At 38.8% G+C, this 17,444-nt stretch overlaps 1 protein-coding gene across 1 annotated transcript in view; it reads right to left on the bottom strand.

The window, feature by feature from the left end:
• The window catches only part of Cpne8 (copine VIII), a 293,419-nt gene that overhangs the window by 28,558 nt on the left and 247,417 nt on the right, over window positions 1-17,444 (bottom strand). Inside the window, exons 15-16 of the mRNA XM_013033475.1 lie at window positions 8,866-8,912; window positions 4,106-4,287 (exon numbers count right to left, since the gene is read on the bottom strand). Coding sequence (XP_012888929.1) covers window positions 4,106-4,287; window positions 8,866-8,912 — 229 coding nt within the window. The remainder of the gene's footprint in view (window positions 1-4,105; window positions 4,288-8,865; window positions 8,913-17,444) is intronic.

Genomic DNA, 17,444 nt, shown 5'->3' with positions numbered 1-17,444 from the left:
GGTTCCATATCTTAGCTATGGTAAATAATGCTGCAATAAACATAGTTGTGCTGGTAGCTTTAGTGTGGTCTTGTTTGTAAACATTTGGGTAAATGCCTAAAAGTGGGATTGCTGAGTCATAGGGGAGCTCTATGTGAAGTCTTTTGAGGAACCTCCATACTGTAAAGCCCTAATTTCTGTCTTAGTCCTAATATCCTAAGTTGCTCTGAGGATTCTTTACACGCATTAGAGGATACAAATACATTTTAGCATGAAATCATATCTTACTCTTTTTAAGATGCTTTGTATTATATCAGGGTTAATTAAAATATTTTATGACTAATAAAATGAATTTTTCTTCTTAATGACAACACTAATAAGTTATAAGAACTCTGCTTTTTTGATGTAATTATCAAGGGAATCAATTTGTTTCTCTTTAAAAAGCAGTTTGAGCTGGTTCAAATGAGTGGCTCACACGTGGAATCTTAGCTAATCAGGAGGCTGAAATCTGAGGACTGAAGTTTGAAGCCAGCCTGGGCAGAAAAGTCTCTTGAGACTCTTCTCTCCATTTAACTACCCAAAAAAGCCAGAAGTGGCGCTGTGGCTCAAGTGGTAGAGCTCTAGCCTTGAGCAAAAGAAGCTCAGGGATAGCACCCGGACTCTGAGTTCAAGTCCCAGGATCAGCACGTGCACGCACACACACGTGCGCGCGCACACACACACACACACAAGCCCCTCTTTGGATTGGAATATAGTGTGGACACAGGTGGAGATGCCACAATGCCACATTCTCCCTGCAGAATGAATATAAACTAATAAAACCAGTATCTCTTTAGCAATAGATATTGGTATACGTTGGGCTACAAGGAATGAACATGAGGGTAGAAAGAGGCAAAAAATGAGAAAAGTAAGACAAAATTTTTAAAGAAATGATATACAAGGGTGAGAAGAAACATGTGGAAGGAAAACTTGCAAAGCCTCATTGAATTGAACATGATCATTCCTTTGCCTCGGCTTTAAAATAGCCTGTGACCTTTTTCTCCCGAGGACCTTAAGGCGAGATCACGTGACTGAGTTTTATGGTGTTGTCTGGGTAATTTTAATTCCCCGAGACATAACAAAGTCTCACAGATTCTCATTTTTATATGACATGGGTAATGTGATACACAGGCTATTTCAAGGAAGAATTAAAACACTCTAGCAACCTTTCCTAACCCTGGCTGCACAATAAAAAAGGCAAGCAAGAATAAGGATAGAAACAAAAATGTAAAATTACTTAAAATACATCAGAGGAAGGTGAACTCTTATAACGTAAAAACCTCTTAAGTATATAGACCATTGTATCAATGAAGCATTACACCTGAGCCATAGGATAACAGGTACTTCATGAAATATAGTTTACTAGAAATCGGCGTATATACCCTGCTGGATATCAAGGCTTACACCTATAATGCTAACTGCAAAGAATGGAAGTTCAAAGTCAACCTGGCCAGGAAAGTCCAAGAAATTTGATCTCCAATGAATGATCAAGTAAAAAGTTGGACTGGAGGATGGCCCAGGTGATAGAGCACAGCCAAGTTATCAAGCCAAGTGAATCGGAGGCCCTAAGTTCAAGCCCTGTTACCACTAACAAAGGAAAAGAGAGTATATGTTCTGAAATAAGACTATTCTGGATTTGAGCTTGTCTCTGGCACTTTGCCCTGTTTCTGCATCATAGCTGAGATTCTCTTTGCACCAGTCATTGTGAGTGGTATGATGTATCTTCCATATTTCTAACTTATTGGAATGTTATGACTAGAGGATGATGAGCATCAAATAGATCTTGACACTCAGTAAATGTGTGTGCATGTGCACACTCACATGCTCTTGTGCACTGGTTCTGGGGCTTGAACTCAGGGACTGGGTACTGGCCCTGAGCAGTTTTGCTCAAGGCTCATGTGTTCTATCACTTGAGCCACAGTTCTAGTTCTAGTCTTTTGGTGGTTAACTGGAGATCAGATTCTCATGAACTTTCCTGCTTGGGCTGGCTTTCAACCATGATCCCCAGATCTCAGCCTCCCAAGTAGCTAGGATGACAGGCGTGAGCCACCAGTACCAGCTCCAGTAATTATTTATTATCAATTCCAATACTATCTCCCTAGATACCCTCTCTCCAAGATATATCTCCTTACCCCCCAAAACAAAAATATATTGAACAACAACAAAAATCCAATAATAATACTGAAGTTGACACCTGATAGCACTGACATAATTGCTCAAAAATATATTGAACAACAACAAAAATCCAATAATAATACTGAAGTTGACACCTGATAGCACTGACATAATTGCTCTTGTGTCTGTCGTCAATCTGGTAGACTTGTTTTCAGACTTAAGGAGGGTTTGGTCTCTTCTGCAGTTATAACTACATACACAATTCAGGGTAACTTATAAAGCAAAGAAAACCTATTTCTCCCACTTCTAGAGAGGTGAGAGTTTCAGATCAAAATCGACAGTAGGCGTAGTCATCTTCTCATGGGAAGAAGGCTTCAAACACACTGGAAGGAGGAAGGGCACGAGGCCAAATGCTGATGGAAGCTTTTTCCAGAAGACTCTTAAATCCAGGCCTGTAAAAGGAGTTCTCTTGAGCTAATCACCTCATAAAGGCCTTCACTTGAGTGAGGTGCTGGTCACACTGGCAAAGCCTGAATGTGGAGAAGATACCTTCAAACCACAACCATTTCTATGCTGTGAGTCATGAAACTGGCATCCCAGAAAACAGTGTAAGTTGAAAAATATCAAAAACCCATCCTTGGTTCAGCTATATGAAATGGATGGAGGAAGGAAACGCAGAAAAGGTAAAAAAAATAAGAGAGAAAGAGTAACACCACAGAAAAGGGGGAGAAGAAGCAATTGGCAGGAATATTATCAGATTTCATTTTGTTTTTTTTTAATACCATCATTTTTATTAAGAACGTTGGAAGAAGCCCAGCACTGACAGGTCACGCTTGTAATCCCAGCTATTCAAGAGGCTGAGCACTGAGGATTGCAATTTGAAGCCAGCCTGGGAAAGAAAATCTGTGAGACTCTTCCTCCCCCACAGTATAACCCCTGCTTTCACTATATTTGATGTCAGTATAACTTGTGGAGGAGATGGGGAAAAACAAGTCGTTTAAGGATACAGGTGGACCTGTTGCAACAATGAGAAGTACAAGTTGTCATGTTGAAAATGAGCTTTACAACATTGGGGGAGGGATTGGGTGGGGGGGAGGAGGGGGAAGCTGGGAAGGGATATGAAGGGTAAACAAAGGAGGAGGTTGCAATGCTTGATAAGAAATGTACGCATTATCTTGCCCATGTAATTGTAACCCCTCTGTACAGTATGTTCACAAAAAATAAATAAATAAAATAAAATGAAAAAAAAAGAAAATCTGTGAGACTCTTATCTCCAATTATTAACCACCTAAAAATCAGAAGTGGGGTTGTGGCTGAAGTGCTAGCCTTGCATTAAAGAAGCTCAGGAATATCACCCAGGCCCTGAGTTCAAGTCCCAGGACTGGCACAAAAAGAGAGAGAGAGAGAGAAGAAAAGAAAAAAGACCCAACTACTTTGGCCATTTAAAGTCAGGTACCAGATATGAGTGTGGGCAAGGAAGCCATGCAGAGGGAGAATCTGTCCCCACAGACAGGATACAGAGGTGATCTGTGCAAGCCAATCTGTAGGCTGAACCAAAGCCCTGACATAGAACCCTAATTAACACAACTCCCGCCATCTCTACCCACCAAGATAATTCCCGCTGAGGATCCAGTCGTTGAAAACAAAAGATCTTCTAATTCCTATCCTATTTGGCTGAAATTCTTGAAACAGAAATTGTGAACAGAATGATTTGCCCTTAGTTTTCAGAGATGCTTATTACACAGCAAAACATAACCATAACACATAACCGTGCATATAAATCGGAGGCAATTCAGGAGAGTTATCATGTTGTTTTGTTTTCTTTTTCCTCCATTAAGATCACTCTAAGGATTGACCAAAGCAGAGCAGAATCTCAGGTCACCAGGGTTTGCTCCCCCAATGAGTAGGAAATAAGTAGAGAATCACTTTTTTTTTTTTTGCAAAAGAACCAATCCGTTTGATATATCCTTACCAAAGCGAATTCGTGTGATATCCTTCCATCTGGGGGCAGTTTTGCTCCAAATCCCAGAGCTGGAAACATTTTATCACTGTCATAGTCTTGAACGATTTCCCCTACGGCCTTCAGGGCCATCCCGTAGGCATTCAGTTGGTAAGGGTTCATGTAGTGAAGAGAGGTGGGCTGGGCAGGGTTGCCTGAGGAGAGAAGATAGATTTCAAACATAAGCCACCAGGCTGCTGTAATCCTAGCTACTCAGGAGGCTGAAATCTGAGGATCATAGTTTGAGGCCAGTCCAGCGGAAAATTTTTGAGACTTTTATTCTCAATTATCCAGCAAAAAGCCAGATGTGGAGGTGTGGCAGAAGTGTGAGAGCACAAGCCTAGAGCAAAAATAGCTAAGCAAGATCGTGAGGTCCTGAGTTCAAGTCCCAGTACTGGTAAAGACAAAACAGCGTAAATAAGTAACTTATAAGTAACCAGGCTAAGGATATTTTTTTAACAACATTGCTCTTGATGTCTGTTTCAGAATGAAATATTCAAAACTTCTGCTTTTCTGACTGTGATTATAGTTCAAGTTTCTTTTTGGATGCATATTAACACATACATATTTATTACAATATATCAGGTATTAAGAAAGCTTTACAAAGAAATGCTAAAGCACAAGCAGGATCTTTCAGAAAGTATTCATTACTGCCAATGCTTCAGGCTATTTTTGAGTTTCAATTCTAGAAGAATCTTATTTTATTATAATGTTACCTTTTATAATTTAATCTTATTTTGTTAGTGTTAGAAGCAAACATGGGCCCTAAAGCTTGAATTCTTATGTTTATCATCAGAGGGTCCTACTGACTTCATGCTTTCAATAACTATGAGCTTTTCCTAAAGTCAAATCCCAAATAAATACAAATGGAGTACTACTCAAGAGCAATCCCAATTTATCACTTCAAAAAGAAAGTGTAGTGATTTTCCAATTAGAGATGATTAAGTATTGAGATTGGAAAGATTATTCAAGTTCTCTAACTAGTTATTAAGCAAGGAGTCAGAGGTCCAGAGGTAAAATTTACCATCTGCAGGAAAAACATCTGCAAAACAAATACTACTGGGAAGAAAAAAAATGAGATTGTGTACCAAAATGATTAAAAGCAGTAAAGCAGTCTGGCACCATTGGCTTATGCCTATAATCCTAGCTACTCAAGGAGGCTGAGCTCTGAGGATCCTAGTTCGAAACCAGCTGGGAAGAAAAGTCCTTGAGACTCTCATCTCCATTTAACCATCAAAAAGCTGGAAGTGGAGCTGTGGCCCAACTGGTAGAGTGCTAGTCTTGAGCAGGAGAGTGAAGGGAGCGCTCAAGGCCCTGAGTTCAAGTCCCAGTACTGGTGCACACACCAACATATTAATGTACATGCAACTGTAAACTTAACTGTTACTGTGGCTATTTTCTGAGTTATCTGCAAAGCTTCCTGTTTTCACAAAGTATTATTCTCTGCAGGATGTTGCATTTCCCTCATTAAGGGAAAATGTAAACTGTCCTGTTACTAACTCATATTGAGCTTCTGGCTGAGGTACTTTAATTATCAGGACAAGGGCAGACTGAAAGTCCATTTCATATCTTAAGTAAGAATGGAAGGTTGAATGGGAATGGTGGTAGCACACAAAACTGCCTAACTCCTTGTGTCTGCTCACCCTTGTCCTTCTTCTGTAGCTTCCAGAGACTCTATGAAGACTGACACTCTAGTAGGTTGTTACATCTGGGACACAACGAGTAGCAATAGTAACTCTAACAGGGCATCTACCATGTAGTTAAAATCTGACCTCCTATCTCACATAAGTCTTCCAACCAGTCTATGGCATGAGTTTATTATAAGCATATATAATGCGCTCCAAATCATACAATACACTGCTGGGAAAAATGAGGACATAAATCCACAGTCAGAGTCGATAGAGATACAATTCTTAGAGATACAATTGTGTGTGTGTGTGTGTGTGTGTGTGTATGTGTGTGTCTTTTCCAGTACTGGGTCTTGAACTCTGAGCTTGGGTGCTGTCCCTGAACTGCTTTTGCTCAAAGCTAATGCTATATCACTTGAGCCACAGATCTACTTCCTGCTTTGGCTGTGATTAATTGGAGATAAGAATCGCAGGCTTCCAGCCTTGGCTGTCTTCAAACTACAGTCCTCAGATTTCAGCAACTAGGATTACAGGTAGGAGCCATCAGCACCTGGTTTATGGCGTGTTTGTGTGTGTGTGTGTGTGTGTGTGTGTGTGTACGTATGTGTGTGTGTGTTTTAATTTATTTCAATATTTAATTTCTCAGCATTTTTTTCAGAATATTGTTTTCAGAGTGTAAGTTTTGTACTTCTTTTGTTAAATGTATTCCCAATCAGATTAGTCCTTTAGATATTATTGCAAATGAAGCTATCTTCTTACTTTGATTTTTTTTTTTTTGTTTTTCCCCTCACAGAGTTTCCTGCCTGGGCTGTCTTTGAACCACAATCCTCCGATTTCAGCCTCCTGAGTAGCTAGGACTACAGGTGTGAGCCACAAGCGCCTGGCTGGGTCTTTATTTTAAGCCAGTCAGACGTCATGACTTCTGTGTTTCATGTTTTACTGAACCACACACATGAGAAAAATCCTCCACTTGAATCCTAAAGGTTAAGAAATACATGTAAGATATATAAAAAGTTAGCTTAATTACAGAATCATATTCTCTGAAGTTTTGAACTCCAGAATGAAGAAGCCAGGATGTAGTGATTAGTGAAAGAGTTTTCTGATCTCAGTTTGCCCATTTGTATATGAGGAGGATGTGATTAGTGTTCTCTCCCTGGTGCTATCTTTATTAAACGTAGCCTTCTGTGAGATGTGAGTCACTGGGAAAGAAATGGGAGGTAAAGAGGTTAGAACGTGAGAGTTATGAGTACAATAAGTGATTTGGAAAAAAAAATCTGTATCGTCAACATGGGATGGGATACATCCTAATAAACAGTTGTAAATTGAAAATAATGTAAATCACACTATTTCACACACCTGAGCCAGATGACATACTGGGTTAGAAAGTCCACAGTGTACAGAGAAGAAGCCCACAAGGCTGCCTGGCAGGCAAGGCTGTTTGTTCCTGCCTCACTTCCCACAAGTATTTGGACAGCCATTATTAGCTCAAGAAAATACTACCATTAAAAAAAAGTTGAGGCTGGGAATGTGGCTGAGTGGTAGAGTGCTCGCCTTGCATGCATGAAGCCCTGGGTTTGATTCCTCAGCAGCACATACACAGAAAAAGCCAGAAGTAGTGCTATGGCTCAAGTGGTAGAGTGTTAGTCTTGAGCACAGAGAGGGCTCAGGGACAGTGCCCACTGGCCCTGGGTTCAAGCTCCAGGATTGACCAAAAAAACAACATGTTGAAGTATGGCTTCTGTTGAATGTGAATTGGTTTCCTGTCTTTGTAAAGTTGAAAAATTGTTATGTCAAACTATCATAATCCAGGGACTATCTTAGATAAATATAAACAAGAGGCAACTTTGGGTACAAGATAAATAAGAAGACAGGTGCTGGTGGCTCATGCTTGTAATCCTAGCTACTCAGGAGGCTGAGAGCTGAGGATCCTGGTTGAAAGCCAGTGTGGTCGGGGAAAGTCTGTGAGACATTCATCTTCAATTAACCACCAAAAAGCCAGATGTAGAGCTGTGGCATAAATGGTAGGGTGCTAGCCTTGAGTAACATTGCTCAGGGACATACACCAGGCCCTGTGTTCAAGCCCCAGGACAATCACACACACACACACACACACACACACACACACACACACAAAGATAAATAAGTTGGTTTGAGGCTGGAGGCATGAATCAACTGGTAGAGCACCTACCTAGCAACTCGGAGGTCCCAACTTTGAATCGCAGTACCACCAAAAAAAAAAAACACCAAATCAAACCAAAACAAAAGAAACTCCCAAAACTCACTGTCCTAGCAATTCAGAGGTCTTAACTTCAAATCCCAGTATCACTAAACGGTAATAAATGAGGTTTGTATTGATTAAGTTACATAATTACTGAAGTTTTACAGTAACTGTTGTTTTTGAGAGAACTAACTTTTCCTTCTTAAAATATTTGATAGGCAAATCATTACCATGCATATATAGACTGTTATGTCTCAAACCATCTAAATATGACCTTATGAATAATTCTGAAAAAAACTATATATTAACCCAGTTTTGTAAGATACACAGAGGGTTGGGTTACACACAGCAAAACTATATGAGGAGTATAATTAGACACACTTCAGAAGTACCAGGTATGGGGAAAAGAGAACGGCAAAGAATAGGGCAAGGGTAGACTATGGGCTTAATCAAATGTAAAATTTGCATTTTTTTGTGCAACTACTAGTGCCTGAATTCAGTGTTTCATGCTTTTGCTTGGCTTTTTTGTTCAAGTCCAGCACTCTAACATTGGAGCCACAACTCTCTTAGGAGTTTTTGCTGGTTAAATGGGATGGCCTTGAACCTCAACTCTCAGCCTCCCAAATAGCAAATCTGCATTTTTTAGAAAGAATATGTGAAGAAAATGACACTATTTGAAGATTAAAAAGTTCTACAATCTATTTTTTCTTCTTCTGATATTTGAACTACTTTATAAGACAACATAAGTGAAACATTATATGAATGTTTTATTTAAAAAAGCCTTTAGAAATCTGAAGAGAGAAAAAATATCTAAACCTCATTAAAAAAACAGGTATTTTTTACTTAATTGGTAATACTGCATAGAGGGAAGTGATCATAATACTCACCATTAGATGCTGTAAAATCAATAGCCACAGTAAAGTTGATTTGTGTTCTAGAATATAAGAAAAGGAGAATCATTACGACCTAAATTATCACATTAAGAGAAACTTATTTTCCATTAATGCTATGTTTTGTAGTGTCACTCATTTTCTTAAGTGAGCAAATCTGTCATAGTTGGATAGCATTGTGCAGAGAATTTTTCAAAGGTCAGAACCTAATTTCTTTGTAGTTACATCGTAGAAAATGGAAATATAAGGGTAGAATAAATTTGTATTTGAAGCCACTGCAATTAGGTGCTTTCTAATGAAGAAGTCAAAATGTAGGTAAGTATTAGCCAATACCTATTGTCAATATTTGTTATTCTATTTTATTCTAATTTGTGTTGGCAATAGGGTGTGAACTCAGGCCTAGGTGCTCTTACTTGGCTTTTTCCTCTCAAGACTAGTGCCACTTGAGCCACACCTTCACTTCCAGCTTTTTGCTGGCTCACTGGAGATAAATCTCATAGGCTTTCCTCCTCCAGCTAGCTTTGAACTATGATCCTTTGATCTCAGCCTCCTGGGTCGGTAGGCTTACACTCATGACTGAAAGCATTTGTTATTATTTTGCCTACTTTCTTTTTTTGCTAGTTATCATGAAATTGTTGCACTATAAAGGTTAGCATTGGTGAAAATCATTTCTAATAATGTCATTCCTTAAATTACAGTTTTCAACAGTCCATTTGATCTTATTTGCTGGAACCAGGGTTTTAAATCGAAGACTTTGCTTTGCTCAGCTTTGGGCTGCAAATCTAGCTTGTCTTGTGGCTGGCTATTTTGGAGTTGGAGTCATGCAGACATTTCTACCTAGGCTAGTCCTTAACTGTGATCCTCTGGACCTCATTTTCCTAAGCAGCAAAGATGTCCGGCTTGAGCCACACACACCCTGCTGAGTTTTTCACCATTTCTTAAAGGATTACCTGTACAAGGAATCATCACAGAAGTTCCAAGAGCATGAAAGAAGTGATTGCACTTATTGATTACTGAGAGAGAGAAAATGTGCGTTTAAATTTTTTAGCACTTCTTAGTCATGCAAATGATTTTACTGCATTAGATTTTCTTACACTGAGTTTAGTGTTTTGTTTGAAATCTTATTTTTTTTCTCTTGAAAACAAAGGAGCTGGCATTCATTTAAGAAAATTGCTGGTAAGACAAGATGCAAACATAAAGGGGATCCAAATAGAGAAAGATGAAGTAAAACTCTCCCTCTTTGCAGATGACACGATCTCGTATTTAAAAAACCCCATGGACTCCACTCCCAAGTTATGTGAGCTGATTGGAAATGTTGGCAAAGTAGCAGGGTATAAAATTAACCCTCAGAAATCAATGGCTTTCCTGTATGCCAATAATGAGAAGAGTGCGGCTGAAATCAGAAAGGCAATTCCTTTTATAATAGCCCCACAAAAAATAAAATACCTAAGACTAAACTTAACTAAAGAAATGAAGGACTTCTATGATGAAAATTTTAAAACCCTGAAAAAGGAAATTAAAGCAGAACTAAGGAAGTGGAAAAACCTCCCATACTCATGGATTGAAAAGATCAACATCATGAAAATGGCAATGCTGCCAAAGGCTATCTATCTACAAATTCAATGCCATACCTATCAATATCCCAACCTCACTCTTCAATGAAATAGAAGAAGCAATCCAGAAACTCATATGGAACAATAAAAGACCCTGAATAGCAAAACCAATCCTTAGCAGAAAGAACAGTGCTGGAGGAATATCAATACCAAATTTCAAAATCTACTACAACGCCATAGTAATCAAAACAGCTTGGTACTGGCACAAGAATAGACCTGAGGGGCTGGGAAGGTGGCTCAGTGGTAGAGCGGTTGCCTTGCATGCATGAGGCCCTGGGTTCAATTCCTCAGCACCACATAAGCAAAAAGAAAAAAGCTGGAAGTGCTGCTGTGGCTCAAGTGGTAGAGTGCTAGCCTTGAGCTGAAGAGCTGAGGGACAGCGCCCAGGCCCAGAGTTCAGGCCCCACGACTGGACCCAAATAAAATAACAAAAACAAAAAAAAAGAACAGACCTGAGGACCAATGGAATAGAACTGAAGACCCAGAAATGAACCCACAGACCTACTGTCACCTAATCTTCGATAAGGGAGCTAAAAAAAAATAGAATGGAAGAAAGACAGGCTTTTCAGCATATGGTTCTGGCAATACTGGTTAAACACTTGTAGAAAACTAAAGCTAGATCCACATATATCACCGTGCACCAGAATCAACTCCAAATCTATCACAGACCTCAGAGTCAAAGCAGACACTCTGAAAACATTACAGAAAGGAATAGGAGAAACTCTAGGGCTCTGTGCACAGGCTGAAATTTTCTTAATAAAGACCTAGAAGCACAACAAATCAAACAAAGGTTGGACAAATGAGATTGCATGAAACTGCAGAACTTCTGCATAGCAAAGGACACAACTAGAAGATCAACAGAAAACCTGTCATGGATTGGGAGAAGAACTTCACTAGCCATACAACAAACAAGGATCTCATATCTAAAATATACTTAGAACTCAAAAAATTAAATCCCCCAACAACAAATCTTCAAAGAAACAACTGCCCGATTAATAAGTGGGCTAAAGATTTAGAGAGACTTCTCTGAAGAGGAAATAAGAATGGCCAATAGATACATGAAGAAATGCTCAACCACCCTAGCCATAAAAGAAATGCAGATCAAGACAACATTGAGATTCCAACTCCCCCCAGTTAGAATGGCTAAAATCAAGAACTCTAATAACAACAGATGCTGGAGGAGATGTGGCCAGAAGGGAACCCTACTGCATTGTTGGTGGGAGTGTAAACTTGTTCAACCACTTTGGAAAGCAGTATGGAGGTTCCTCAAAAGACTCTACGTAGAGCTCCCCTATGACCCAGCAATCCCACTTTAGGCCATTTATCCATAGGATCATAAACAAGGCCATACTAAAGCTACCATCACAACTATGTTTACTGCAGCATTATTCACTATAGCTAAGATATGGAACCAAGCCAGATGCCTCTCAGTAGATAAATGGATCAAGAAAATGTGATATGTATTTATATATATATGTAACATATATATATACATATATATGTATATAATGGAATGATATGCCTCCATCAGAAAGAATGACACCACCCCATTTGTTATGAAATGGAAAGACCTGGAAACAATTACATTAAGTAACGTAAGCCAGGCCCAAAGACACGTAGGTCCCATGGTTTCCCTTATCTGCAATAACTAGTACATGTCTAGGACAAGCAGGAAAGGTCAAAAGCTATGTACATGGAAGTGGCGCTGTGGCTCAAGCGGTAGAGCACTCACCTTGAGCTGAAGAGCACAGGGACAGCACCCAAGCCCAGAGTTCAAGCCTCACAACCAACAACAACAACAAAATGTCAAATGTATATATAACCATATAAGATGATGCTAAGCGAAATGAACAATGTACTATGTGATATCTTGTTTCTTTTGTATGACCTTACCCCATGGTATAACCCCTGTTTTCACTGTATTTGATTCTGGTGCCCTGCATCTTGTATATACACTTTTCTAATTCGGGGAGGGGGAAGGAAATAACAAAATGCTGAAACAAGGATCCAGGTTGACCCATTGTAACAATGAGATGTACAAGACCCTATGTTATAAAGGAACTTTAAAACTTTGGTGGGGGAGAGGGAAGAGTTGGGGAGGTGGGGAGGAAAGGGATGGTTGGGGAAAGACAAAGGAGGGGGTAACAATGCTCGATAGGAAATGTACTCATTACCTTACTCATGTAACTGTAACCTCTCTGTACAGTATCTTTACAATAAAATATATACTTAAAAAAGCAAACTTGCTGTAGATACTTATATTCTTTATTCCATGTCATTCTTTTTCCTCAAGAAAGATATAAAAACCATAAATAATTGACAGTGGCATAATTCTTGCAATAACCCTTAACTATATATCATTATTCAAAATTCCTACTGAGTAAGTCATTTGAAAACATGAGTACCTAGACTAGAAGTTCTAGAAGTTTCTGGATTCTTTGTTTTTGGTGCTAGTCCTGAGGCTTGAAGTCAGGGCTTCAGACTTTCTTGGCTTCTTTTCCCATGTCTGGTGCTCTACCACTTGAGCCATAGCTCCATTTCTGTTTTTTTTTTTAGTGGTTAACTGAAGATAAAGAGTCTCACAGACATTTCTTCCCAGATCCTCATGAACCCAGCTTCCTGATTAGCTAGGATTACAGGCATGAGCTACCAGTTCCAAGTTTAATAAAAAAAAAATGATGTTTGATAAACAGAACAGTAGAGTTCAGACCTGATTGGAACTGCTAGACAAATGATAGTGATGATAGGACTGGCTATCTTTTCTTGCCAAAAAGAATAATCATGTCTCCTTTCTTCTCCAAATGTCATTCTAAAAAGACCTAAATGCTATTCGGGATTGAATCAAATTCACACATTTTTCCTCCCTAAAGAGTGAAAATTTTGTGCATATATTTAACAAAATTTAATGTAGATTCCCATTATAGCTATGTAGCAACTTTGCATTTTTCTCAGAGTAGAAATCAGGTTAATAGGCTAAGATATTAACTAATTCAGAGCACAGTCCTAAACCACCACAGACTATAATAAGTAAAAACTTTTAGAAAATGAAGAGTTATGCATTCAAGAGACTATTTCCATACAAACCCATTTGAGAGACTGAAAAGAACAGTTTATTCTGCTGTCAATTAGCAAAGAACCAGAATTTCAATTTAAGTAATCTAGAGGCTTGAGGAAAAAACATGAGCCAGTTGCTGGTGGCTCATGCCTTTAATCCTAGCTCCTCAGGAGGCTGAGGTCTGAGGATTGACGTTCAACAAAAGCCAAGTCAGGAAAAGTCCATTAAACTCTTATTTCCAATTAAAGAGCAAAAAGCCAGAAATGAAGCTGTGGCTCAACTGGTAGAGCACCAGCCTTAAGTGAAAAAGCCCAGTGAGAGTGCAAAGCTCTGAGTTTAAGCCCCAGAAATGGCATTTTAAGAAAAGAAAGAAAGAAAGAAAAGAGAGAGAGAGAGAAAGAGAAAGAAAGAGAGAAAGAAAGAGAGAAAGAAAGAAAGAAAGAAAGAAAGAAAGAAAGAAAGAAAGAAAGAAAGAAAAGAAAGAAAGAAAAGAAAGAAAGAAAGAAAGAAAGAAAGAAAGAAAGAAAGAAAGAAAGAAAGAAAGAAAGAAAGAAAGAGTACAACTTGGTCAAGAACAATGTCTCATGCTTTTAATCTTTACTCAGGTATCTGAGATCAAGTTCAATCAGTTCAAAGCCAGCTAGGGCAGAAATGCAGGGAATGTTTCCCCAATTAACCAGCAAAGCATCAGCCTGAAGCATGGCTCAAAGAGCTGACTAAGCTAGTTGGACACATGCAAGTGTGAGTTTAAACTCACACTGATACCAGCTTAAAAACCATCTTATTTGTCTACTAATTTATATGTATAATGCACAGATATCACATGTACACATTATTTATAAAGTTTGGTTACATGTGCTGTATTAACTAATGTCATAATAATTTGATAAAGTATTTTAATAAGCCTACCTAATTTATGGGTATATTACGCATGGTTTTGATCACCTATGGTCAAAAAGTAGTCATTGTTTTCTGTGCTAGTACTGGGCTTGAACTCGGGCCGGGGAGCTGTCCCTTTGTTTCTTGGCTCATTCAACCACTTGTACCACCTCTCCACTTCTAGCTTTTTGTGGTTAATTGGAAGTAAGCGTTTCATGGACTTTGCTGCCTGGGCTAGTTTTGAACTATGATCCTCAGATCTTAGCCTCTTGAATAGTTGGGACTACAGGTGTGAGCTACTGAGCCCAGCCAAAAGTAACAATTAAAACAAAAAGAAGTTTCCAGAATAAAACTTTGAATGCTAAATTTTCAAGTGCTCATGACCTAGGCTCAGTTGATACAGAGAAGCTCTTCCAGTCCTGAGTTATCATCAGTTGTGTTAAACCATTGTTTCTTTACCCTTAATTTTGTGAAAATCTGCTTTACTCACACACACACACACAGACACACACACACACAGACACACACACAAAGAATAATTTCCTTGGATCCGTATACCTGCATGTGCCAAAGAGCTCCTGTATTTATTATCTTCCTTTTATAGACAAGGAAACATGTGCCCACAAAACAACTTCCCACAGCAAGAGAAAAATGTTTGTACTGCAATTTAAATTTAAATTCACACCCAATTCCCAATTAATTTCTAATCCCTTATAGTACATTATTTTATCAGTTCAATATTTGCAACCTCCTTGGCTATCATAGCAACATGATGAAGGAAGGTATGTTTATCATATTGCAAACTAGATAAAAAACAGTAATACTGCAAGATTTCCTTGATGATGATAATATACAATATAATCTCATGCTAGGGCAAACTTGTTCTTAACTACATAATCAAGTACATTCATAATATAGTCATCAATATATGCCTTATCTTGATCAAACAGCAATTCATTAAGAGTTAAAAAAAATATCTGTGCACTTGTGGCTCACACCTGTGATCCTAGCTACTCAGAAAGCTGAGATCTGGAGGATCACAGTTCAAAGCCAGTCAAGGAGAAATGTCTGTGAGACTCCATCTTCAAAATAACCAGCAAAAAGCCAAGCTAAAGGCATAGCTCAGGGGGTACAGTGCCAGCTGAACAAGTGTGAGGCCCTGAGTTCAAGCCTTGATAATGTCTGTGCACGTGCACAAGAATGAAACATAACACATTAGAGCTTATTATATTGATAACTTTAGAAATTCTGTCTATGGACTAAGGCTCAAGCTCAAGGCTCAACTTGAGCTGAAGAGCTCAGGGATAGCACCCAGGCCCAGAGTTCAAGCCCCACACCAACAATAAATAAACAAACAACATAATTCAAGATAATTTTGTAGATATAGAAAAAAGAAAAACTACTTTCATAGATAGGTATGGTGTCATTATTGTCTATAATTTAATGTGTACATTCATATAAAAAATCTGAAGCTGGGTACTGGTGACTCACACCTGCCATCTCAAGAGGCTGAGAACTGAGGGTAGTGGTCTGAAGCCAGGCTGGGCAGACTCTTATCTCCAACTAACCACTCAGAAAAACGGAAGTGGCACTGTGGCTCAAGCGGTAGAGTGCTAGCCTTGAGCACAAAGAGGCTCAGGGACAGTGCCTCGGTCCTGAGTTCAAGCCCCACAACTGACAAAAAAAAAATCTGAGTAGACTTTGGGAATACTTAATTCAAGTTCTGCAGTGCAGGCAAGAAAGTCCATGAGACTTTTACCTCCAATTAACCACCAGAAGTGGGACTGTGGCTCCAGTGACAGAGCACTAAATAGCATGGAATAATAAAGCTGAGAGACAGCACTAAAGCCGAGTTCCATCCAGGACCAGCATAAACAAACAAACAAACAAATAAGGAAGAGATAGGTTTAGAATTATTCTAAAGCTCTAAAGAGTAAGATAAGAATGACAAAACCAAACAGATTATACACAACATTTTTAGAGACAAAAGAACTGATGCATTTAAAAATAAATGGTAAATAAAGCAATTTGGTCATCATAAAGCAAAGCCGAATCCTTAAAGAATATGAAGCAGCTGATTGATGGCAATATTTGACTCATTCTTTATGTTACACTGCATGTCAACAAGAATTCTCTCTTTCTTGCTTTGTTAGTGACAGGTGGATTTCCATGAGAGAGTCAATCCATTCCTTGAGAGCCCTCCTGTTCAAAAACTCAAACACAACACACATTCCTTGAGCATCGGTCAGTAGCCAAGCATTGTATTAATGATAAAAAGAAACAGAAACAACTGCCATACCGTCTTTGAACTCACAGAGCTTACAATTCCAACTTTCTATTACTAAACACAATAGCAGGGCCCATAAGTCATCGCTGAATTCATAATCGAAAGTATAACTGAAAATTCAACTGCTTATTTGCTATGGATCACTGCTTATTTTACACATCCATATTACAATGCATAGTTATTATTTATTATACTGAGTGCCATATTCTTCATGTTTAGAAAACACTAATAAAAGGCTGGGATGGTGGATCAGTGGTAGAGCATTTGCCTTGCATGCATGAGGCCCTGGGTTCGATTCCTTAGTACCACATAAGCAGGAAAAAAGAACCGCCCGAAGTGGCACTGTGGCTCAAGTGGTAGAGCTGAGGGACAGCCTTGAGCTGAAGAGCTGAGGGACAGCGCCCAGGCCCAGGGTTCAGGCCCACGACTGGACACACACACACACAAAAAAAGAAAACACTAATAAATGTCTTAAAGAAAAATGTGAATACTGCAAAGATTTCAGGCTACATGAGAGATTTCTTGAAAACTTTGAGACAGGATTTCTGTCGTACAGGCAAGGTGAAACAACATCAATAATCTTGTTACTCTTTTCTTTTTATCTTCTAATATGGTGGGAAGGCTGATATTCCAGAAAAAAGAATCAGTCATATGTCAAAATAAAATATCTGAATCCACACAAGATGATTTGATAAAATGTTAAGTTAAAAAAATCACATGTCAATCCTGAAAATATTTTGCT

Source organism: Dipodomys ordii, unplaced genomic scaffold, assembly GCF_000151885.1.
Source record: "Dipodomys ordii isolate 6190 unplaced genomic scaffold, Dord_2.0 Scaffold170, whole genome shotgun sequence".
NCBI lineage: Eukaryota > Metazoa > Chordata > Mammalia > Rodentia > Heteromyidae > Dipodomys > Dipodomys ordii.
Note: the sequence above shows the minus strand (reverse complement) of the source record. Positions and strands in the feature narration are given on the sequence as shown.